The following is a 26,343-nucleotide window of genomic DNA, read 5'->3' on the forward strand; positions in this document are numbered from 1 at the left end:
CATGAAATATTGACTTTCAAGCTTGATAAAACTGTTGTTTTTGCCTTATCCATTTATGTTTGCAAGTTTCTGTGAATCACTGCACCTATTTCCTGTTTCAGTGGCAATGTTTAAAGAAATTTTGCCTTAATCTATATGTTTGAACAGTACTGTGTCTAAGTATGTCATATAAGCTGTATGTTTTCATATATAGTTCTCTTCTAAAAAACACACTAGAGTTTAGGATGGAAAAGCTACAGTATTTACAATTAAGGTGAGACACTGCAGGCCATTTTCTTTTTCTTTGTTCTAAATGCACTAGTGGGTTTTTAAATGTGATGCTATTTTGGTTTCATAGCATAACTTTTTTATTTTTACATTTAGACAGTGAGCGGTGATTTGAACAACTAAAGGAGCTGATTCTACTGTTTTTAGTATCGAAATGTTCGGGTTAAGCAAAGCCTGCGAAGTTGCTCCATGGCACTCCTATAAAAATCGTCAGGGTTCCAGCTTTAAGCCTAGGATTCATGCAGTGTCAATCACATGATCACCCTTTGAAACTTTCACGGTAATTTCACTGAGGTTTGGGATATGAACTCATTTATAAATGGGCGTCAGATCAGACTGAAAGCTGAGGGAATCGCGTCATGTTTTAATGATCATTTAACAGGAATGTTAAGTGCATGCTTAGGATCTAGCAGGAAAGGACGTGTAAATCTCCTCTTACTCTCTTTATTTCCTAACACTTCTGAGGTCGCTGAGCATATTATTAGATATCCATATTAATATAATTGAGTCATAAGTGATCCAGAAAGATGGCACTCTATGAATCAGCAGAGTATTTGCTCTACCAGTGAGCGAGGAGTATTTCTAAAGTTTTGTTTTTATCTCTCTGAATAAAGTAAACTTTGGAAAAGACCCATAAATGGGGGGCCCAATTTCAATCATTCTTAACTGCACTAAAATTTGTATTTTGCTCACAAAGTGATGAGATTTTTTCTTGTCCTACTTATTAATTGGAGTGAAATTGGACAGAGTGACTCAGAGGAGTGTTACTGGAAGGTGTCAGACACAGAAAGCAGGTAATTATAGAGACAGGAAAAGATAAGGAAACAGAATGCAATTAGCCTGACAGGCAGAGCTTCAAATTGCTCTTCTTAGGATTTCTCACCTCTGGTTGCTATTGTTCATGGTTTGCATCTCCATACAGATCTTTTCAACCTCTAGCTCAAAGAAGAAATATGGTTTGCATTATTCAAACAAATTTGTACTGTAAGTAGAGCCAAATTAAGCCCAGAACACCGCCTAATGCCAGGTTTCAATGTACGTATTGAATGTATTCAAATCATGTATGCATTCAGATATATTTACCCATATTGTGCACATGAACTGCTATGAGCTCAATCTAAATTATGGCCATCAGAAGTGTTTTGTTTCTCATATACAAGGCTGGAGGCATTTTCAGAATTTAGTTTGAACTTTCAGGTTAGAGGCCGCGCTTCATATTGATTAGCCAGTTTCACCCGACAACTGTGTTGTTAAAGTCATGTTTCTCTAATTTGCATTCCATGAATTTCATTATTAACTATGAAAACATAATGGTTATATTGTATAGCAATAAAAGAAAAATCTCTGTCACATTGTTTCTTTGTGTGCAAAATATAACTGGCATATTTCTAAATAGCTAACCAATAATAACTGCTGCACTCCTGATGTGTCTGAGGTCTAATTTCCTCAATGTGACAATTGAGCTTATTATTTTCTGAATATACAAAATGCAACACCAATGAGATTTATCTCTTAATTGCATGTGGAAACTGAATTTTTTTCCATGATTTTTTTTTGGGGGGGGGTGAATGTTGCCACACTGCTGATTTGAAGGAAAAAAGAGAGATTTCTTCCGCTCCATTTATTCATTCTCTATAGTGCCCATTTTGTTACTTTAGTCATTTGTTTTAGCTTTTAGGGCTCTCTCAGTCTGTTTCAAACACTCACTGCAGACTTGCACACATCAGCTCACAAACGCATATTACAAAAGAGCTCGTCTTCAGACGATAAAAAGACTAAACGGGGGGGGGGGGCTTTTACAGTTGTTTTTAAATGAATCACTTTCACTTTTTGGGTGCATTCTTAAAGCCTATAGAAATGTATAAAAATATCACTATTTTCTACTTTTCAAATGAGTTGAAAATACATGAGCGCAGACATGTTGGTGAAATTTTGCACGCTGCATAGGGTGTTGTTGATGCTCAGAGTGGCGCTTCGGGGCTAGATTCACAGCACGTGTACTCACATTTGCAGTGATCACATATAGCAAAATCTGCTGCACTTAGACACTAATACACGGTGCTCTGCCAGTGACCCTCACAGCTACTTATCCCTGTCTGCGGCTGCCGCTGGCGATGGAGCCACTCCACTTTCCTCCCCGACAGCTCGTGTCACCGCTGGGCCAGCCTGCTCTCACACAGGCCTGTACAGAGCATGTGTGGTTTGGATGAAATTGTCGAGAAAAAAAGAAATATGGGGGTTGGGGGGGTGACATCTTTTGTGTGATGTATTGCAACAACAGTTGTATGTAATTGCCGTATAGGTTTGGTGTCGTGACAGGTGCCACTTTGTAAAGCTTCAGTCTGAGGCTCAAAATGATCAGTGCAGACAGATCAAGTGTGTGAGGGGAGTGTAAGAGTGCCACAAAGTGCTTTTATGCAAATGGCAGTTGAAGAGAGGTTCCCCTTTGAATCTGAATAAACTGGACTGTGTGTGCTTCTCCCGTCAGTCTCCAGGATGTGTCCCCTGTGACTAAAAAAGTAATAGTATGCGTTCAAATGAATGATTCTCTCCAAAACAAAAAAAATATGAGTTAAAGAGAAAGCTGGAAGCTTAGGGAAAACGTCTCAATCTCTATCGGAGTGAAAACACAAGGGTGCATGTGCAGAGGATCAAGGTTCCAGCTCAATATATAAAAGAATGCCTCTGGATTGCAAAATAACCAAATATAAGTTAGAAGAAAATGGAATAAAAGATAGCTTCTCAAACATGGGGGGAAAAAAAAAGACAAGGACTTTAACGCCGTATTGTTTGGACAGTTTAGCAGAATGGATTTCGTCCTAGTTTTGTGTTGTTTAAAGGCTTATTTTTCCTGTCTCCTAAAAAAGCAATAAAGCCACTTTTACCATGTGTCACCGCAGCATCTCTTATATCAACACTGTTGCGGAAATGCTCCATAGACTGTGAACTCTTCCACCCCTTCTAGATTTGATAAAACCGAAGCAGGCTATGCTGAGTATTTTTGTTTGCTGTTTGTTTGGCGCTTCCATGTTCCTTTTCCAACTGTTGCCGTTTTAACGCCCCGCAAATTACACCAAGGATAGCTGTGAGGCTCTTGTCTCATTTTCCTCAGTTAACAAGCACTCTGTTTATATATGATTATGGTTCTCTGCCTGTTTATTCTACTAGGCTTTTTTTTTAAATTACTTTGTTGGTTTAGTTCAAGGTACAAAATGCTCTGAAGGTTTCAGTTCAACTAATTATGTTTTTCTCTCCATCGTTTAACTCTTTGTTGCTGGTATACAAGCTAATGGGGACAAGCCCCATTCAGACCACCCACTCTGACTGTTATTTCTGTGCTTGTTTCGCAGCACTGCCAGTTATGCAGGTGACAATTGAAATTACCAGACAGCAGGTGGAGAAGATCTTCGGCCTCGATGAGTACTGGTGTCAGTGTGTCGCATGGAGCACCACCGGAACCCAGAAGAGCCAGAAAGCATACATCAGGATCGCTTGTAAGTGCACTATAAAAATGATCTAGGTGTCAAATGCATTTGGCTGCTCAAAAAGGCACTTGCATATTGCATGTCAATTTGTAATAAGAGGGTATTAATTTTCTTTTTCTTTTTAATTCTGAGAGGTTGTGGAGGGACTGCCTTTCAATTAACAATTAGCTCAGAAAGCATTTTCTATCTCTTGAACTGCAGCATTACAGTTTAGTTAAAGGATAATCTTGTGCTTCTACTTAGAGAACAAAATTGTCAGAACGTGTCTGTCGGAACGAGGAAGTAATGTATTTGCATGAAGGCAGTTATTTAAAAAAAAATAAAAAAGTGGAACACTAAATTTTGGTATTCATGAGCATTTTTTTTTCACTAGCTACAGTATTATCAGCTGTGAGCCCTGTGAATGTAACTTCTATCAAAACAGATTTGAAATTTATTGCTGTGCAGCAGTCGTAAATCTGTCAAGGGAAAACAGACACGTCCCTCGCTGCAGCCTCAAAAGCTTTATTAGGAGGAGACAGTTTACATTTGAGTATTTTAAAGCATTCTCTGTATTAATTCACACATAAATATGTATTATTCCAGACCGAGCCAAATGCTGCACAGTCTCACAACCATCAGTCATTTTGAAAACACACAATCATTATCACCCTTGTTTAGTGCTTAACAAAGTGAGGCAGATGCAAGATAAGGACACACACATGCTTGAACAATGACACATAGGCGCACATTCCTGCTACTCATATGCACACTCTTATAATCTCGTACTTTGGAGCTTTTGAAGATTGGTACAGTCTTTGAAATCTAAAGTTTCCTCCACTCCTTCTGGATCTGCTTTAATGAAATTGAATGTCATGAAATTCCGTGCTTTTTAAAAATAATTCACTCTCACAATGACCCAACACAATAACAAACTGTTCTCTGCTGAGTCAAAACGAGGAGGGAACACATCAAATTTGCATCAACCTGACAAGCTATCTGCAGCCTGCCCAGATCACCTGGTACAAATAGACCTGCATTTATTTTCCCCACAAAGAGCAAATTTTTCCACTTTTACCTGTGTAATTCACAGCCAGGGCTTACAGACTAATATATTGCAGGACTTTGTGCAACAGTAAGAGTGCTCAATGAGACGTAATGTGAAGCCCCATGTAGGCAGCCAGGCTTGCAGGAGCTCTTGTCCAGGCGCCTCAGGGCTTTGTTTTCGTGTGGCTGCTCCAAACCGTCATACAGATGGAGGCTGGAGGCTGGCGGATGCCAGCGAGGAGAGTGGGTGGGAGTGAGGGGTAATGCAATTGCTTTTACTCGATGCTGGTCCCTCTGGCAGCAGACAAACATCCCTGAACCAGCCAGGCTGCCTGTAATAAGCAACATGGTTGGTGCTACCGATCCCACTGTGGCTTAGGGGCCAACTAGAGTGCGACGTGCTCAGTAAGGCCATGGGTGGACATTTCAGGAGTGGAATTTAGAAACATTGCCAGGCCATGCTTTCCAAACAGGGGGATTTATTTCAAATGTCTCTACCTCTTACAAATGTTCTAATTGGTTATGTCTTGCTCCATCTTTATTTCTGCAAGACCTGCGAAAGAACTTTGAGGAGGAGCCGCAGGGTAAAGAAGTGGCATTGGACCAGGAGGTGTTACTGCGCTGCCATCCTCCCGAGGGAGTGCCACAAGCCGAGGTGAGACACAAATACAGAAGACATTTTTAGGCTCACATCTCGCATCCCTTTACCCTTTCCTCACCAAGGGGTTGAGGAGCAAAAAGTGACTCAGGCTCAGGTCAACGGCATCTCTCCACATTCCACCAAGGGACAGACAACCCATCACACCTCTAATTATTCCCCATTATTGATTTATTATCTCTCTTACATCTCTGAGAAGCCATATATCACATCATCTTGTCGTATCATTCAGGATAGGCTCAGAGGCTTCACTCCCCGTTTGGCATCTCTAAAGGCCTATCCATAATTAATAGATCTATTTGCCTCAGTCTGTCCTTATCTCACTCTGTGTTTCTGCTGTCTGTCCATGCTCTGCATCTCCCATATACACTCTTGTTTTGCTGAAGTCTCTGCTCATCTCTCAGTGGTGTGTCTGTGTTTAGAGGACCAGAGTGGTGCCAGCTGTTTCACCTCATGTGCTGCATCCTCCTGGTCCCAGATAGGCACTAACTGCTCTAATAACAACACAACAGGAGCTCAGGCCAGCCACTCAGACCGCCCAGAGACCAGAGACAGCAGACAAGCCAATCACAGCTCAACAGTGTAGGGACAGTTTGCAGAGAAATTGGACGGAAGGTGCCAACTGCGGTTCAATAGAAATGAACATCAGAGCAGAAGTCACCATGGGAGAAAATAAAGACAGCGCACAAGAGGAAGAAAAGCCCAATTACATGCGGTATCACAACTGGCAGTAATACCAACAACAATGCTGCCGTACTGTTGCTTCTCTCGAGACAGCACAAGGTCAAGTGAGACCAAAAAAAAAAAAACAAGCAAGCCAATCTGAAAATACACAGAGAAAAGAATAACATCAGTTTTGTCTTCTGCAAGTGAATGCAGAAACTACACAGAGCATTAAGGGCTTTGCTCACAAACCACCAACAGCAAGATACAAGCTGCTATCTCCACAAAGTAAAAAAAGTGATAAATATTCCAGTGAATAAACTATATAAGTGAAAAAATTCTCTGAACCATGCCAGTCCCATATCTGGTCTTTTTTTTCTCTGTCTGATTGCACAACAAAAGAAGTACTTCACTGTTTTTTTTCATACATGCAGATGTGTCTCGTCCACATCCTCTCTGGCCGCTTCTGAGCAGATTTCTGTTGAGTCACAGCCAATTTTAATGACCGATGTATATTTATTTTCAGGTGGAGTGGCAGAGAAACGAGGATGTGATCGACCCAGCGAGTGACCCCAATTTTTTCATCACAGCTGACCATAATCTTGTCATCAAAAAAGCCCGCCTCGCAGACACAGGGAACTACACATGTGTGGCCAAAAACATCGTCGCTCGCCGCAAAAGCACCTCTGCCACGGTCCTAGTCTATGGTAGGTGATAACTTCTTTTACCCAACGTGAAAGGCTTCATAACGGGTCGCAGCTCAATTTATCTCCAAAATATACAAACCTAAGAACAGATTGGGGAAATGATTTTATTGCTTCTGTTCTGTTCTGTTCTATTGCATCTTGTTTCCATATTAAGCTTGTTATGCTCTGTTGTATGAGGTATGGAATATATCTGGGTGCATAGTTTCTTGTACCATTAGGTTCACTTCTTAGAGTCTAGTTGTTTTAAATACAGAATAACTGCATATAGTGTAACATATTAGTTGCATATGATGACAACTTGCACACACCAGCTCCGTATTTCCCCAAGCACTGATTTATAGTTGTGTTAGCACATTAATTAGCCCAACTTAAAATACTACTGGCATCCACTGTGAAAAAGCTGGCAATTTCTGATGTCATGGTTGCCATCCTCCACCTCCTCTTCCTCTGTTGTGGATCCAGTAAGAGAGGAGAAATTGAATTAACAGCACACTGTAAATAATCACTTGACTTGATAAGCAGACTGACCTTTATTGAAATGCAGAGAAACCACATATTTTCTATCACAGAGACTTCCATAGGTACTGGCACAATGAAAGCATCCATGCATTGTAGCCCATTGTAATTCTCAGTTGCAAATAGGACATAGAAGTCCGGGGATGACCACTTTATGAATGAGAAATGTAGATTTTGGCACAAGGTCTGACACATCTGTTTTTCTTTGCTGTTTGCCAGAAAAAGATACCATGATGTGCTGTAAAGGCAGAAAAGCACATGCACTAATTGTAACATATATTCTTTGAGATCTATTTGGTTTTTGATACTTAAACAATATCTTAAATATAATTAGTTATTTGGGGTAAGAGTAATATGTTTGAAATAATTAAAAAAACAAAATGTAATGCTCTATGAGTATTTATTGTCACCTCTTAAGGTTCCAGAGGGTATTCCCTGTTTAATGATCATTACTGATTTAGAATGTATTTCAAATACAAACATTGCGTAAAAAAAAAAACAGAAAAGCTAATGATAAACTAATGGTGTGTTATTTGTCAAAACTGAGATTATACCTCTTATATTAAAGCTATACTGAGCGGTTACTGTTTTTAAACGCTGTATCTTGAACTTTACTACTAGCTGTTAGTATGAGGAAGTGAGAGGTTCACTGCAGTCAGTCATAGAGAAAAGCAAGAAATTAAAGAATCAAAGCATTTTCAGCGATTGTTTCACAGCAGTTACATTGTGAAACACAAGTAAACACTTCCCCACTTCTACACAACTCCCTGTGAAAGGGCTGCTTCAGTGGATTTTAAGTGAAAGTGGAGTGTGAATGTGTGTCTCGGCAAACTGTCTAAACAAAAAGAAGATGGGAGCGATTTTAACTGATGGCTATGTTATTAGTCCTGCACCTGTGCTCTGTCATTGGCAGATGTCACATGCTCTGAATAAAAGATTGCAGTCGAAAAAAGTCACGAACACCGCAAATAGCAATAAACAAACAAAATTTGGCAGTGGGAGTGAGAGTTTTCAGATTTTTCTTCGAAGGTCAAACATCCGTTTGAATGTTGGAAAAGTTTGAACATCAATACCCGAAACAAATTAAAAAAAATACAGCCTCTAAATGCTTAGGCTGTTTAGACAGATGCATCAAATCTGCAGAGGTAATTTGCCAAAGAATAGCTTGTAAAGCTGTCTTTAGAGAAGCAGAGTTTCAAAGTATTTTTAAATCTACACCATAAGTGGTATAGTTACGAACAAAGGCCATTTGTTGACAGCTGCCGTGCTCAACATAAAGTCTGCGGCCTCATTTGCTATCTTAGCTTACGGCCCACGAGTGTTCAGTCGGGAGAGGGGTCACAGAAACTTATAACGAAGAAACTGCATGCACAGTAGTAATGTTCTATGCACTAGGGAATATTTAGCTTGATATGCCTATAATTTTCATAATTTGAAAAATTTATATTAAGTCATGCTAAGAAAAATATTTTATATTTTTGTCTGGTTAACCAATATAAAGTTGCTTTTTGCTGGTCAATTCCACATGTATGCAGGGGAGAATCTACTCTGAAATAGGTGCAGGGACCAGTAATGTCCTGACGTGAAAATAATTGAATTGAAACGTGGTATTAGTTGGTCAGTTTTCAGTCATCTTACACTAATTGAGCATTCATTACACTGAAGATTTCACCTTTTCGGCCACCAAGAGCTAAAAATGATTTTGAGCATTGGGATGAGCTGGCACTCAGAAAGCTTGATCATACTGTTGTGTAGCGTTAGAGCCTTTGTGTTTAATGAAAATGCATAAAAGAGTAATAAAAAACTAGAAACTTTCATTTATGAACTTTATTTAAAACCCATTTAAACAAACCCATGAGGTTGAGGGAATAATTTGACTCAACACTGTTAAACATGTGCTAACTTTTGAAAAAAGATACAGAATTGTCTTGTGACATTATACATGTTGTCTTTGCACAATTTCAATTAACCAAGATTTGAATGACATTCAAGTCCTCAAATTGAGGTTTAATTTCCAACTTTTTCGGAAAGGTGGTTGTGAGCAGATTTATTTTTGTATCGTGTCATAGAAACGGACTGTGTTTTCAATCGTTGCAAAACACTTCAATTTCCTTTTCTTTTTTTTAGCTGTTTTCCCTTTTTAGTTTTACTAACTGTACAAACTCTGAGTGGGTCCAAATAAGGGCAGCATTGCTCTGAATAAAACTGACAATTAAGGAATGCATTTTGACTACCGATAGTTGAAATGTATTCATTTGGAGCTTGAGGTGTCAAAACACTCATTATGGTGCATTCCTCCAAGCCTCCAGCATGAAAATTAAAAAAGCTAAATTAATCCTTGTGTTGATTATAGTTGATTAGTTTGTTGTTAAAAGAAATGTTTCGTTAACTTCTCTAGAGAGAATTCATTGAATCGTATTATCAGGCAATCATTTTCACTTGTAGACCCAATAAAATGTTTAAAAAACGGCTTAAGTGCCCACATATGCAACCACTCCCCTTCTCGAGATGTGCTTGGTACGATGACACGTGTATTATTAGGGTTACATCGTGATAGAGGGTGAATTGTTCTGAAAAACAACAGTTTCTCTGAAAAACAGAAAAAAAATATTTAACTGAGAGCATAGCATTGTAGCATGCTAGTTAATCTACCTAGCTGTAGCGAGTCATAATAACTGCTACTTTTCAAAGAGAGTTCAACAGGAGGCCAGAGATGCATTTTAACAAGGCATGGCTGGTGTGACTCTACTCTGTGCTAAGAGGTAATCAGGGGCCGAGTTGCCTGGCAATTTACCTCGCTGTTGCGGGCAATCAATCGCATGGAGAGGGCAAGGAAATGATTCAGCCACGACAAGCACAGGAGAGAGTTAGAGGGAGAAATTAGGAAGGGAGTATGTACAGCGAGGGAACGACGGTTCTGTTCAGGTCAATAAATCAGAAATCTTTGTTCCGCGTAAGCACAGTAGATACAGGGACTGAACCTGCATGATTTGATGTAATCACCTGCCATGAGTGAGAGACACTGAATAGCATCAATTATGTGTCAATTGACGGTTAGGGTTTAGAACATGAGCACTGGTTCAGTAAGTGGCTACAATGACAGAAATTCAGCATGCAGTTTTTGATCAGCCTGAACTTTCGGTTCCAAATATAAAATAGGAATGAATTATAGAAATGTGCTCTCTACCATTCAAGGAATCCTGAGTTTATAGAACAACTTGTAGTGGTGTGAAATCAGAGGTGGATGTGTGAAGGACAATTTGATTTTCTGTAAAAATAATGTTACAGTGAAGTTATTTTTCAGAAGTGTGTTGGCATTTCCAAGAAGCAGGTGTTGTTTTTTTATGCATGTATGACTATGAGCAATGATTTTAAAGGGCACGGCTTTACAGCGATTATTTTCAGACTTTATAATGAGTTTTGTGTATAATATTTTTGCATAACCTTGGCAAATTTAGAAGGGATGTTTAAAATGTCTTCAAGTTACTTTGCAGCAACTGTGTTGTACTCAGAAATGAAGTGAAAGATGGCAAGCTGTTAGCTTGTTTTCTGCTCTCTGTTGAAGTAGTTTAGTTTCCTCAGGATTTGGCTGTATTTCCAGCTCATGCACAGGAAGCAGCCCCCTGTGCTCCTGCTCTTCTATGTGCTCACCTTGCAGTGAGGAACCAAGGAGTGTAAAAACAGTCACGATTTTCCTAGCGCAGCGCACGTCTTTTCCTTTCTGCATGTCGGGTAATCCTGGCTGCTCTGTCCCTTCATTCATCCATCCCTCCCTCCAACCTTCCCCCCTACCTCACCCCTCCATCCTGCCCTCCCCAACGCCGTTCTAACAGTCAATGGTGGCTGGTCCACGTGGACCACTTGGTCGTCCTGCAGTGCTGTGTGTGGGCGTGGCTGGCAGAAGAGGAGCCGGAGCTGCACCAATCCCACGCCACTGAATGGAGGCACATCCTGTGAAGGGCAGAACGTCCAGAAAAGTGCCTGTGTGGCCACCTGTCCAGGTAACTCCAGGCAACCCTGTTTGTCCTGTGGCGCTTGGCTTCCTGTGGCTTCCTTTCTGCATTTTTTTGCATCTTGAAGTCATTAAATCATCTTTATTTTGGCTGCCCTTTAGCACAAGCACCTTCAAGTCTTTTTTTTGATCTGCCAGGCTTTTGTTGCTTTCTGCAGTTAGATTGCTCCCACGCAGTGTCAGAGCCTAAAAGTCTTCACATTAAGACCTCATCCTAAAACTTGCTTATTATCACACTTTGTTCACATACCTCTTGTTCATCTGCACTGTGCACAGACCCAAGTTCTATTTCAGAGAAATTTGTGCTTGAACAGCCATGGTATTGTGTCCAACCAGCTAGTACATGTGTTATTATTTGCTGTTCAAGCTGCATAGTAAATTTAGGCAATAAAAAGCTGAGTTATGATGGCTTGCATGCCATGTTTACGTGAGAGGAGTTCAGGGCACTTCATTTGCTGGCCCGGTCTCCCTTGTGAGAGCGTCAAAGAGGCAGAGAGTGTTCTGGCTGATAGTGAGCAACACATATTGATCTCTGAGAGCCTGAGATGGAAGTCAAGCTGCCTCATTTACAGTCCCACATTAGCCCCCTGACAGGGGGAGATGGTGAGGGAGAGAGGGGGATAGGACGACAAAGGTGTAAGATGGAAGCAGGGAAAGAGACGGATGGAATCGGATACAGTGTAATGAAGAACAAAGCCAAAGAGAAAGACACCAGGAACAATGAGAGAGAAGTAGAGAGCTGGCTGTTTGCCTGCGAGCAGATCTGCGTGAGGACAGGCAGTTGGGACGCTGCAGCCATGCTGACCGCAGGAGAAATCTCCCACGCTCAGTAAAATGCAGAGAAAGAAATACAACACCTCTGGCAGTGGCAGCTTCTCCCTGCCTAAAACAAAGGTTATCTTCCTTTGTGAATCAGGGTGTTGTGTTACTCATCTCCCATGTAAAGACATCACTAGATGTCAAGCATGAGTGTAAGTAACATGGCCCACTGGAATACAGCAGGAAGACAAAAGAAACTCAAATGCATGGTGCAATGTAAGGATCATCTGGATGGAGTTTGAATTATTGGAGCGGGGGCCACTGGTACTGGAACTGAAATTAGAGGAGTACCCAGGGATGCTTGACATTCCTCCACAAAAAAGCAGGATACTGACCTCCATAAGCTTAAAGAGATTAATGTCTGTCCAAGCTGCTATTGTTAGACCAAACCCCTCCTTCCTCTTTCTTTCTCTTACTCCACAACGAGAAAGTGTGTAATTCCAGCCATGAGGGTGCTGTGGCAAAAATTGCATTGTTCCCAGTGAACACATTTTACAGAGACTTTGGAGGAGAAAGAACTCAATTTTTTTCTGTTGATGAGAGATGGTAGAGCAATGTGACCCCACTTACCCCTGTCAGTCCTGTTGTTTGGCAACAGAACAGCCTCTGCCTTCTTTTTTCACTTGTTACCTGTCTGGTAGCATCAGTGGCACAGACAGCCCCAGATGTCTGCACCTGGAGAGGATTCCCCTCAAGGCCAAAGTCTACTACACCAGAGCCTGGAGATGATGAGCTGCTGCTTTCAATCACAAGTGGCACCGAAGCTCTCGTGTACCCACAGACATGCCTTTGAAGTCCTGGCTGTTCCCGTCATTTTTGTCTCCCAGTATCACTCGCAACCTAGCAATTGCATCCCTCATATACATATGAATCCTCATTTCAATTCATCAACTTCACAATTTACAAATAGATGAATCATCAGCCTGAAAGCATGAATAGACACTCTCATAGTCACAATCAGTAAGGGACAAGGGACCAGCCAAGTGGAGAGTATCACTGCTTACTGCATAACAACTTTAGTCATCTCTGTATGTGTAGCCTTCATGGACCTAGATAGTTCAACTCACAAAGAGACTTGAGAAGAAGCAATAGCATTGGGAGCTGTAATTCTGCAGATAGACATCATGTTATTCATTCAGACACGGCTGACATTTGGATTCAGAAGTAATGCTCTTTATTTTTTTATGTCGGCCTTGAGAGACATTTTTCCTCTACACTGCCTTTGTTTTTGAGCTCAGCTCTAAAAATTACATGCTTTAATGCTGGTCTTGTATCAAGACTTCATTAATTATCTAAGCTTAAGATTTCATGTTGATCACTGGCTCTCTGGGGCATTTAACTTTCAGCATTAGGGCTTCCAGTTGGTTAACAGAAAACAGGAATATATTTTTTTAGCTGCTCCTACTAATACTGGAATTGCAGTCCATTTTGTCTTACACACATTATACGTCTGAATTCTGCTGTATTCTTATTTTAGGGATCAAAAATGCTCTTAGCTGAATGAACGTTGATTGGTGACAAATTTGGAATGCAGATGGGTAATTTGTCTCTGCAATGCCCAGCCAAGTCGTTATGTATATTTTCTCTTTGAAGTGCCGATGGCCATTTGCTCTACTACATTTTAAAAGTAGCAGGATTCCTTCAGAACAGTACAGTCACAGGAGCATATTTTCATACACATACATTGAGCTTTCAGCGACTGACACCATCAGTAACAAAACTCTACCCACGTCTATTCACGATGACTGTTGTATCTAAATGTGAGCTCCCACCTCATTGGAAAAGTGTGAAGCCAGTAAGGCTCATCTGTATTTTTGTCCAAGTCTCCGAAGTGTTTAATGAGAGTTGGCGTAGGCCTGTGTGGCAGATCAGATGGGCTCCATGCTGTGAGAGACGCAGGGAGCTGTGGAGGAGGCTGAGGCTAAAGCCCGAGGCTGAGAGCAGAGCAGATCAACACTTGAGACAGCGAGTAGCCAAACTACGCAAGAGCTTATCTCCACTTCTCCTTCCCCTCTCTGCCTTCTTCTTTTCTTTTGTCTCCGTGCCAGCATATCCGGCTGAAGTATCCCACATAAATCTGAAGTCCATCCCTCACCCTATATTGACTCTGCCTCTGCACTGACTTGTGGTCAGAGCCAATAGTCACGGCAAATGTCAGATCATGCCAACATTTCCAGTAAAGACTCAGAAAATCCTTGCCAGTAGCTAATGGTATTCTCCAGTTTGGACGTGACACAATAACACTCGCTCCACACGAATGAACTGTTCCCTGAAATTAGACAGAACACCAAACAACCTGAAGAGAGTTCTAACTTGTGTGAATAATTTAAATATGGTACTGATCCCTCTGGCATGCCGGAGGAGTCTTGAGAATTCAGCTAGATGGAAAATATACAGACTTGGGGCTGGTGCATTTGTGCTTGTGAGCATGTGTTTGTGCGTGGCAGTGTTGTGCACATGCACCCATATGTCTAGTTTCTGCACTGCAGGCAAAAGTCTGATTCTACTTTGGAAGTATGTAGTTCGTAATACGTGTTTGTGGATATTATCATAGGCTGCTTTGCAGGCTGCGTATTTTATCTATGGAATAAATGAAGGCTACAAAAAAATAAATGTATCGGCAAAGGACGTTAGTTCACTGTGAAACGACGTTGGCCATCTGGTGACGGCATGCATCATTTTTTTGGACAGCCTCCTTCATTTTGCACTCTGTCTCAGTTTTGGTTTATTTCAGTGGTTCAGGCACCACAAGGGAGTGAACTCAGCTTTGGGTAGTTATTGATTATAGCCTGCAACACAATCAGCAAGAAAAATCTTATTATTTTATAGGTATTGAATTTTCCACAGATAAAGGCGTGGTGTGTAATCTCTGGTGTATCACCCATTTGTGTGATGCACAAAAGAAAAAGGATTTATACTTTTTTTTTAATTAATTTTTTTTCTTTATTTCCATCAGCCTTTGAACACTGGGATTAGGAGTGGGTATGGTGCATGTGTGTTGACAATACAGTGGGAGCAGAGGAGCGTCCTGCTGATCTCAGTAGTACTTGTCCACCTCCTTGTGTTCCCTTCAAGGACACGGAAACTATAGGTGCTCGATGATCTCGGACTGTGTCCATCAGCAGCCTTTGTCATTTTGAACAGCAGAGTCTCAAACAGGCCCTCCCACTGACCTGTAAAGAATGGTTGGATTCTTTTTGCTTCTCTCCTTGGCAACATGTCCAAATGGGGACTTGCCACTGGGTTATTGTATTACTGTCCCTCCTCAGAGACCTGCCTGACCTGAAACCTGTGGTGCTGCATGATTGAAAATCAGCTGTGGTGCTTTTTGCAGTAGTTGTAACAATTTCTTTCTGGGAATTTGATAAGAAAAACCATGGCTGTGGATTATAGCTCTCTTGTGTCAACTCTTAACAAGGTAAAAGAACAAGTTTTGGTTGCAATTTCATGATCAAATTTTGAAAAAAAAGGGGCAAAGGGTAATTTTCTTTACCTAACTGCATTTAATAATGTTTCTTACCGTCTAGTAAAGAGTTAAGAGAGGGATATTTTTATTCTGTCCTTCTGTGGTCTGTACTTGAGTGAAAAGCGTCCCTCTCAGACATTTGTGACATGTGTCAGAGACAGGCAATCGAGGAGTGTTTATGCACCTTCATCTTTCTTTGTTTTTCCTCCGCTCTTGGTCGCAGCGCTTGTCTCACATTCTCATAAGTATCACTGTTTCTGCACCAGTCTCCTTGTTTCAAAATGTCACCTGCATGGCCATTAGTCTTGCTTTGTGGTAGAAAAGAGAGGTAGAATTTCATCACCTCATCAGGGCAGATGTTGATCTCATCCCTTCATTTCACTGTGGTGTGGATAAACTGTGGGGCGACATAATATATTCATTAGGATGTAATTTGCTATTCAGTCGTTCTCATTCCCAGCCTGGATAATCAGCCCACTGGCCAAAGGATGGGTCCACTCAATGCCAAACAAGGACAGTTATCTGATTGGTTCTGCACTCTCTATGCCAAACGAATCTCTTTGCAAAAAGGCCCAAGCTGTGTCAGCATCCCATCACACACGTGCTTACACACGAATGCGCTTACGCACTCCAACAGTCATTTGAGGACACTCATGGACAAACATACTGGCTTGTGTGGGAGCAGAGTTTAATTCACACACTTGGTCTAATTTGCTCATGGTGGCTTTTACTTGGTTTTCCAAATGGGAATTTGCCTGAAAACCAAATGGAACCAATTTTTGGTACAATTATGCAATAATAGCCGGCCTCCCTTGTGTTGTATTAAGCAAAGCCTTGTGACCTGCTCTCTGAGGGCTATGTCCCTATATTGCCGGGATTAACGAGCACTAAAGTTTATTTGCCCCTGAGGTCAGTCACGGGAAGGGTCGCTGCTGTCATAGAGGTGTGTGAGTATCTTTCATGTGTTCTGATGTGTCTGTGTGTGTCCTCATCAGGTTCCATTCACCCTTTCATTTGGGAAAAAGAGTTTGTTTTGTTTTCCCCCCATGAGAGCTCATTACTGCTCTTTTTCCCATCAGCCCAACAGTAACCTTCCCCAGGCCTGGTGCTGTGTCACTCTCAATATCACTCTCAGCCACCACCCCCACTGGCCGCAATGCCAAATTACCCCCAGCTTTGCGAAAACGGCCTCTTTCTCTGTGTGTGGAAAAGCTGCTGATCTTTCTTACAGCCATGTGTGCTCAGAACTATTACAAGCCCATTTCCATTTATCTCATTTTGCTTCTGCTGATGACAGGGTGTTCAAAGTTATAGCTATACTGCAGTTGTAATGCACATTCTTCTCTGCTCAGAGTAATACCACCTGTATTATGTCTTGCATCCAGTTACTCTGCAAGCTACATCACAGCCACCAAAGTAAGATGTTCTTCTACAAACTAATCAAACCAAAGTGTCTTTGTTTCCTTTGCTTTCTCTCACAAATGTTGATTTATTTTTAAAAAAAGCACTTTAGTGCTTATTAGTTGGTGCGTGTATGTTTGACAGATGAAAGAAGACTGGTATTCCTGTACAGACATGGTTTGCTGACAGCTGGGACTATGAAGCCACAGTACTGTGTGAAGCACCTTCACACCAATGGGGTTTAACTTAGTTGCATCTGATTTCCATATAGAAAGTAAACAACAAAAGCAGAATAGAGACAGTACGGCTCCCCTCAGCAGTTTTACTTGCTGTGGTTTCCCTGGGCAGCTGCTGGATTTAAGTATGCGCGTGTCGATTTGCATGTCTTTATAAGGTAGCGAGACCAGGCTTGTACCTAAAAAGTGATCAAAAGTGAGCTGCAACAGGGCATCATACCAGTTCTCATCTCACACACTAAATACCCCACAACTTTTACATCACTGCTGCATCTGAACTCTTTTGTGTAGTTTGAATTGTTCAAGTGTTGAAACTGTTCAGCATGTCTGTTGATCAATACTTTTTCCGTGTAAACTACAATGAAGTAGTTTGAAATTAATCAGTTTTGAGCTTTTCCTGCTTTGTGTGTACATGCAACTTATGTGTTTATTCGTTTCGTGTGTGTTTCTAGTGGACGGAGGCTGGAGCGAGTGGAGCAAGTGGTCGGCGTGCGGAGCAGACTGTTCAATGTGGAGGAGCAGGGAGTGCACCCAGCCCTCACCCGGCACCGGGGGCAAAGACTGCCAGGGGCTGGACCTCCAGTCTCTAAACTGTACCAGTGAGCAGTGCCCACAGAGTGAGTGTACAACCACGTATACTGCAAACTTTACACTTTACACTCAGTGTTCCAACTGGTGGAAAAATAGAAAAGATGAAGTTTTGGAAATGTTTTTAGCCAGGGGTCCTACTATTAGAAACTACATTAAAAAAAAAGAAAAGAAAAAAAGTCAAAAAGCTCACAACCTTTCATCATATGCAATAACTAGCCTCTGAAACAATACATGCTGAACGGGTATATCGGATTAGCACCAATTAGTGCCTGAAGAGAGGCTGTTAGTGAATGATGGGAGTGAAAGGTTGTCTACATGCTTTTCTTTCATTTAAAAAGAAAATACGACTGTAGATGGAAGAGTCAACACCTTCCTTTCTTCAAATTAAATAAACAAGTCATCCCTCCTCGTGGCATCAGATTCTAGTGTTTAGTTCGTCATAGAAATGCTTCAGAAAGGAAAGCTGCTCTTCCCATCAGGCACTTGTTCACACATAAGAGATTCATCTGCAGACCACTGCTGGCTCACCTCCACCTGGGTGACCTTTTCAGGCGATCATTTCTAATTAACACCAGTGCAACACTTGCTGCCAGGATAATACACTATTGCCACATGGGTATGTGCTGTGTTGTCGCCTGACCTATTAATAGAGGTGAGAATTGAAGCATCTCTGATCAACTGATAAAAACATAACCTGCCGGATAAATGACCACATGGTCTGGGTGGCTGTGATTATTCTCAGGGTGAACATACATTTCTGTTATACCCACATATTGATACAGGCAGTTGACTAGCCAATGTGCAATATTTATTTTATGTAATGCAGCTAATGTGATGGTGACACTCCCCTGTGGGTCATTAATAGTGCATGTTTATTCTGTCAGGACTAGAAACCACAGAGCTCATGGGGCCAAAGCCAGCAGCTGAGAAGAAAGAGGCACCACAGGGTCCACTACTGACCAGATGGACATGAAGAGAAAGCTCTGTCATTCCCTAGATATCAAAGACAGAAACATATTGCTAGTTCCCATCCAGAGACAATGAGGGTGGCATCTTAAATAGAAAATGCTATAAATAGTGTAATCTTTGGCTAATATAGTCAGTAAATACTGGAGTCTTAATGGGGATTCATTTGACATGAGCCAGTGAATTAATAAACTGAATTATGTATCTTACACTGATTGATGTGATCAAACGAACTGATGCATTGGGGGTGGGGAGTGGGGTAGGGTTGCAGAATATCTGCTTAGATCCACTGCATGCAAATGTTGCATTATGTATATGTGTTAGCACTCAGTGGGTATGTCTATGCAAATGTGTGTATATCAGGCAATAGCTGAGTTTGGCTGGTGCAGTGAACCAGGAAGCTTAGTCGGCCCATCATCAAAGGTCAGCAGCACCTCCTCAGAGAGGCAAGATATATACACAAAAATGCCAGTCATTGTTACTCACACACACACTTACACACAGAGTCACTTGGTATTTACACTGACAGTGCAGAGTGAAGCACTGGGCTCTGAAGAATGCCTGTCCCAATCTGTTCCTAGCAGATGTGTTTCCATAGACAATTGCTGTGTGAAGTATTAAAATAAGCAAAGCAGCAAGACGGTTTTGGCTTGTCAGCAACTCCCAGACTTCAACCATGTCTGCAGGCTATTACCGAAGATGGAAAACTTCCTCCTGAAACAAAAGACCCCCTTCTCTTCCAGTGTAATCGAACAAAACAACTGCATAGGGACTCGTGATGTAACGAAAGCTTTCAGGACCTCATGAACATCTCTAATCTCCCTCATTAAGCCAGAAATGACATATGTTAGATGAGGTTATTGTTTTGGGCGTTGCGCACATGAGAGTCAATGCGCAGTCCCAGCTTTGTGTTACAGCTTGAAAGCAAACAGATCTAATCCAAGCAGGATCATTTTCATAAAGCAAACAAGTGAAGCACAATATGTAGCCATGCAAAATCAGCACAGGGAGATGATTAATGTGCGGGCAGCGTGCCAAAGCCAAAATGGCAGACAGGTGTTAGAGGGCATAGAAGTTTAGTGGGGAAATATAATAGCGCTCGTATTCTGAGGCGCAGGAAATTAGAACAACATAAAAACAATTATTTGGCTTAGTGTGTGTAATGAAAGTAATTAACTTAATTTTTAGTAGCATCCAATTTTTGGGGGTTGCTAATTATTGGGCAAAGCACATCACACCAGTTTGTCTTTTGTCTGCTTTTAAGTTTGACGTCTAATTTCAAAGCAGCTGATGCTTTCGTCATGCATCTGTTTGCCAGAGCAGGGTCACGGTGCTGTGTGAAAAATGGCTGAACATTTATTTTGGGCCATATTTCACCAGGACCCGCTGAGGGATGGGACAACTGTATTGTGGAGATAGTAATGGTCACGTTCACTTTGAGAGTTTTAGTAGCCATATTTCCCTGACCTTAAGAACTCCAGGGTTATTCATCTTCAGGTGAGTGACTGGGTTTGGCCATGGGATGAAATATATTCTCTGGTCTCCTGATAAATGTGCAGCAAAGAGGCGCGGGAGGCTCCAAAGCTCTTATTTATCAGCAGCAGAGAGAAAAGAGCAGGTAGACTAGAAAGAGCAGGGGACTATCAGGTGTGGACATTGTGCTGACTGTCAATACAGCAAGAGTTCAAACTTCAGCAGAGGCCAGATACATTTCCTCAGAGGATATAAATTATACCGCCCCATCTCAAGTCAGAAACTGATCCCTAACCAGCCAGCCCTGGAGCAAGTCTGAGATGAAGTGAAAGCTCAGGGAGAGGGGAGCAAACAGAAACTGGCCTGCGGTCATCATAGAAAAAAGCTCATCACATCTACAGATTATCGGCAGGCAGGTGTCAATCATGACGAGAGGTCAAAAACAAAGAGAATCAGAAGTTCTTTCCTGCAATTAAGTCAAATGGAAATGGAGGATGGGATGACGGATGACAGAGAGGAAGCGATGTAAATTGGTACAGAGTGTGTGTGAAAAGAGAGGGCACGTTGGAGAGGGACTAAAGTAGAGCTCATCCAATTATAAAACCTGATTAGCTATGTCAATTAAATCTTGATGGATGTCCTTTCAATTATTGGCTGGCATCATGGAAATCAATGAGCGTAGGCCAGGAGGAGCTGAAGGCAGTTGCAGTGAGCATTGGGATCGTTTCACTGTGACACCTGGTGGGTCAGATAAAACTTCACTCAGTGATGCTCCGATAAGCCATCAGAGATTACAGTCAGAACAGAGGAAGAGAGAGGTGGAGGGAGAGGAAGAAAGACAGGGGGAGGGGAGCAGTCTGATTGTCTGACTTTATTGTCTGCTTGCAAGAATGGTGTGCGCAGGGGAAAGCAAGTGTAGAGATACTGGATCATTGCATCTGAGGTTAGCCAGGTGTCTTTGATGTGCCCTCAGAAAGTAAACAGCAGCCGGCCAGTGTTGGGTATGTTTATCCAATCAGTAGAAAAGCTGGCTCGTCTCCTTGCTGACGGGGGTTGTTTTTGTCTTTTAAGACTGCACATCTCGCAGTACACCTGAGAAGTCTAAATATCACAGCGTCATCTGGCCTTTGACTCACCAATACAATTGGATTTTGGAACTTTAACAAGAGGTTCAGCCCCCCCACCCCCTTCTTTCTCTCTTGTTTTTTTTTTTTTCCTCTGGAGCTCACTGTATGAGGTGGAAGACTGCTTGCAGTTAAGCACCTCTATGCTTCCCTGAGGACAGAGATCGGCAGAAAGAGGAGTCAGAGGAGAGAGGAATATATAAGAATGGTCAACATGAAAGGTGCAAGGAGGATGTATCTATTCAACAAGCCTCCTCATGCCACAAGTGGGATTTGTGCACATGTGCTTAGAACATAACACGTGATCTTGTTTATCTCCAGCCAGTCATTCACAATTGATTACTTGTCAAGAGATCTCTGGTATTATGCAGAGCTCCAATAGAGGTTAGCTGAGTATAATCCCACCACTTAAAGTATCAGATTATACTGAGATAATCACACATGAAATAGATTCTGGCTTTAGTCTCAAAAACTGTTGGTAAATCTTTGACAAAGAAACTGAGTTCACAAGGGAGAAGTAGAACGAAGGGTACAAACTGAAGAATGGATATGAGAACTGCAGAGATAAAGATACTGTTTTAAGAAAATTTGTCTCATACCACTCTGCTACTTTAATTGTGTCATTCTTGTCACAGATTCACTGACACCAATTAAAATGTGTCAAATAGATGTTTCCAAAGTTCTGTGCAGCTCCTGTCAAGCAGTTGAATGACACAATGGTATGGGCAAAAAACAAAACATGATCGTCTTCAAGTATTCATCAAAATATGATGAATCAAATGTTAATCAGGTTCATTTTGACACAAACCTTTTGCGGACATGTTATTCCTAAAATGCAAATCGCGCACATGCTGTCAGTCACGGTCACATTCTGCTTTCCTGTTAGTCTTTTTAATTCTAATTTTCCTTCTGGTACGTTTGCTTTGCTCTTCCCGCTTCTGTTCTCTTCCTTTTGTTGTCAACTCAGCACACGCCAGCCTGCAGCACTTTAACCTTTGCTGTTGTTCTCCATCGCTCAAAGCTGAGCTGCTCAATGCATCCCCTCCTTGACTGTGTTCAGTTGACAGCGCTACGCCCCCGTGCCTCCCAGGCACAATGGCCCTCCACAAAGGCCCCAGGAGCCTCCTCCACCACCACAAAATTCCACCAGCCCAGAGAGACAGCCGGAGCAAATCCCATTCTCCTCCAAAACACACACACATACACTGATGTTTTTCTGGGCTAAGCTGTCATCCTCATACTGTACTTTTGAGAGGTAGACGCTCCTATGCTTTAACTAGAGATATTCAAAAACAGGTGCTCAAGTTTCATGAGCAAAAGCTTGATTTATTTATTTATTTTTATTTTATTTTTTTACTTGTCTCGTGTGGGGGTGTTACATAGACAGAAAAAGACAATAGAGAGAAACAACATGCTGGCCTAAGATATATTTATCCTGTATGAAGTGATGTAAGATAGCGATGAAAATCCACTACCCAAGCTGTCTTTGGATAGTCTCATCTTTGGAAGTTGATATGTTTATCCAACATTTGATTTATCCACATTTTGCATTAAAAAGTCAGGCATAACGTCATCCGCCTGAAATGGCAGGATCAAGTTAGACCCTTGCAAAGAAAACAACACCACCAAACAGAAGATTTATTGCTTATGGATTTCTCATTGTGCTCTCTTTGCAGCTGTGAGTGGGGCCGAGGATGTGGCGCTCTACGTAGGCATGGTGGCGGTGGCTCTGTGTCTGACTTTGCTGCTTATCGTGGTCATCCTGGTCTACCGGCGCAAGAAGGAGGGCCTGGATGCTGATGTGGCAGACTCCTCCATCCTCACCACTGGCTTCCAGCCCATGGGCATCAAGCCCAGCAAGCCAGGTGTGTGGGCACCTCGGCCACGCAGGCCTCCCCACAGCAGTAGGACACTGTTCTTTGTTTTACCCTCGTCTGTCCGACCTCCCACCGTGACTGTGCAGCAATCATCTACGTGTACCACCGAACCTCGTAGTTTGTGATTGTAGAGGTGGTTCGAATGTGTTTACAATGTGTTTGTGGTCCAAGAAAGATTTATGACGGATGTGTATGTGTGTGGTGCACAAGCTGTCTATTTGCCTGCCTGACACATTATGCTTCGCCGCCACCTCATTGTCAAGAAAATGTACTTACTATGTTTACTGCCTGTGCGGAGCCTCAGAGGTTCAACAGCAAGTAATAGAAATACAACTGTCTGAGGAGGAGACTGGAACTGGACTGCAGTGGCAGTTATTCAGCGTAAAAAAACAAGCCTTTATGCGTTCAAGTTGCTAAGATGCATCTTAGTTCAATTTGGAATTGATTGTGCGGTTGCTAAATAGACAGACATAGAGAGGGAGGGGGCAGGAATTGACTGGCTTTAGGGGCACTTTGTGTTTGTGTATTGTCGAGCATGTGTGCGCGTTAATGTTCTCTTTTCTGAACCATGTGCCTTTTTCTGTGTTTGTTTCAGTTTTCTGTGTGTGTTGCAACAGCTTTTGAGAGTGTGAGGTCTGTTTCTGTGATGTAGAATCCCACCAACCCCCTCCACCTGCCCCTCTTGGAGAGTCACACATTTGCTTTTGTCTGTCTCTGTTTTTGTGATTTTAAACAGAGAATTCGCATTTGCTCACCATCCAGCCTGATCTGACAACCACCACTACCAGTTATCAAGGCACCCTGCGCTCTCGTCATGATGCCACTGGGAAGTTTTCAATGTCCAACGGGCCTCTGTTGGACCCGCTCCCCAACGGCTCACACACTCTGCACAATGGCAAACTAAACTCGGACCCTGCTGATTTTGTGAGCAGGCTATCCACTCAGAGCTACTTTAAAACACTCCCCCGCGATGTAGCCAACACCTCTTACGGGACGTTCAACTTCCTGGGTGGGAGGCTGACAATCCCCAACACAGGTGGGTTTTTCATTAAGGTCCCTTAAGGTTTCTGTTTGTTACACCCACTGAACTTAACTGATATGCATTTTGTATGTTTGGTGTTTTCATTCTGCAGCCCAGTACCTGAGTAGCACAGGGATAAGTACCGTGGAAATGCTGCAGCGTTATTGTAGGATACAAGTTCAACAGATTTATAGTTTATCTTAAAATTGTGGTTTGCATGTATTCTGGCATGGTATAATCTATACTTTACTTTCTTAATGATAATTAGCAGATTTTACAGTAGTTTAGCTTTTCAATTAATGCCTAAATCAGCCATTAGAAAATCCATTTGTCTTTCCCACCATCAAACAATACTAAATAAGTCTATTTAGAAGTATTTAGACCCTCCTTTCCAAACAGTCTCAGTCTGGTCGTTCTGTCTGGTTCACAGTAAGACTGACCCAGTGGATGCCTTTATATCATCTGATTTAGGCTGATAAAAGCTCACATTCTTTCCTCCTGTCCATTATTGTTCATGACCGGAAATTCAGTTGTTTTCAACTATGAGGGCACTCAGTACATCGTTGTTATTATTTCTCCGTGAGCTTTTTGACACCAGACAAGATGACTGCACTGTACAAATAAGGAGCAGCAAAGTGCTGCATGTCAGTCCCTGGGATTAGATTTTTTTTTGTATTTACAGCTCATAGTTTATTTGTCTTAAGAGCTGAAACCAACTTAGAGACAATTTCTGTGTATGTGGATATGATTTATGAAAATGGAGAAAAAAAAACCTTGATGCATAAATTAGACCCTTGAGGTAAAGGAGTTTTATTCAGTCATGCTTTCTTCTTACTGCATTGTAAGTCTGTGTAGGATAATGGCAGAGAGATTTAGCCGAGCATTTGCAAGCTGCCCCATGTGCTGCTACACTTCAAATAAACAAGCATCATCTAAACAGTTTACTATCTTTAATATATTGAGAACATACTGTGAGAACAAGGCTCTTTTATTTGCTTTATTACACCTAATTTAATGTGTCTGACTGGACGTTAACAAGGAGAATTTATCCCCAACAGCTGAGTCCTATAAACATCTTACTGTCTTATTCAGCCTTAAACTTCGGGGATTCCTATAAGGTTTCCACCAGGATAAAACACACATAAAAGTGTTTAAGGGCTTCATACGAAGCAGATACAAGAAGTACTTCTGTCTGGGAAGTAGATTACTACCAGGGGGCCAAGATGCACAAAAGGCTTATTTTAGCCAGCTGATTTAGGTAAATTGTTTGCAGTGCTTTCCTTTGTTTATTCAACTGATTAATACCTGAGGCGCCCTGTGAACTGTAACTGATAGCCCAGTATGTTAGATCAGGTCATAATGGCCTAAAAAGTTAAGTCACACAGGAAGTCGGGATTTTGCTTTGCGGCATCTGAAATGCATCATTTTGTAAAACGCTTTGTCAGTAACCTACATCTAGACAGCACGGCATGAATAGTTAAAATGAACGGTCAGGGTAGTGATGAGACAAGATGAAATAAGTGTGCCAAAAATGTTATACTCTGAAGAATCCCTGAAATAAAACCTTGAACAAATTATTCCAATTAGGCCACTGACTAATGACAAAGCTGGTTGAAATAGTTGTCAATGTCTAGAAATGTCAGTTGTGTTTTACGAGCATTGAAAGAGGAATAAAGACAGTCAAAGTGAAGATTAATCTGACACAAGCTATCATTTTTTTAAAAAGTCCATTACCATCATCCTTCCCCCATTTTGCTCCCCATTTTCACAGTAGCCAAGTATGGAGCTTATATAATTATACTGAAGGATGAGCCACTTGGCTCATTGTAGGTTGTCTGGATTAGCTGATGCTAGCGCGGCTGTATCTTGTGGAAGAAAAGGTCTTTTTCTTTTCTTTCTTACTGATGTTTTTGCCACTACTTTACCTCTCTGTATGCGTTTCTTTTCTCTGTCTCTTGCAGATATTTTATGCATGGACTAACTCAAAGCCATGTTGACTGTACCACACATTGGCACCATCTTCTCATAGGGACAC

General features: G+C 41.7%; 1 protein-coding gene across 6 annotated transcripts in view; it reads left to right on the forward strand.

Moving 5' to 3' along the window:
* The window catches only part of unc5a (unc-5 netrin receptor A), a 126,099-nt gene that overhangs the window by 80,462 nt on the left and 19,294 nt on the right, over positions 1 to 26,343 (forward strand). For 2 of the 6 annotated variants that reach the window (XM_072395976.1, XM_072395977.1), the window contains exons 3-9: positions 3,618 to 3,761; positions 5,330 to 5,433; positions 6,626 to 6,806; positions 11,156 to 11,323; positions 17,709 to 17,873; positions 23,087 to 23,314; positions 24,024 to 24,323. In XM_072395976.1, coding sequence (XP_072252077.1) covers positions 3,618 to 3,761; positions 5,330 to 5,433; positions 6,626 to 6,806; positions 11,156 to 11,323; positions 17,709 to 17,873; positions 23,087 to 23,314; positions 24,024 to 24,323 — 1,290 coding nt within the window. The remainder of the gene's footprint in view (positions 1 to 3,617; positions 3,762 to 5,329; positions 5,434 to 6,625; positions 6,807 to 11,155; positions 11,324 to 17,708; positions 17,874 to 23,086; positions 23,315 to 24,023; positions 24,324 to 26,343) is intronic. The other 4 variants (XM_072395979.1, XM_072395980.1, XM_072395978.1 and 1 more) reach the window with 3 other exon arrangements.

Source organism: Leuresthes tenuis, unplaced genomic scaffold (assembly GCF_036924035.1).
Source record: "Leuresthes tenuis unplaced genomic scaffold, fLeuTen1.0.hap1 SCAF_11, whole genome shotgun sequence".
In the NCBI taxonomy this organism is placed as follows: domain Eukaryota; kingdom Metazoa; phylum Chordata; class Actinopteri; order Atheriniformes; family Atherinopsidae; genus Leuresthes; species Leuresthes tenuis.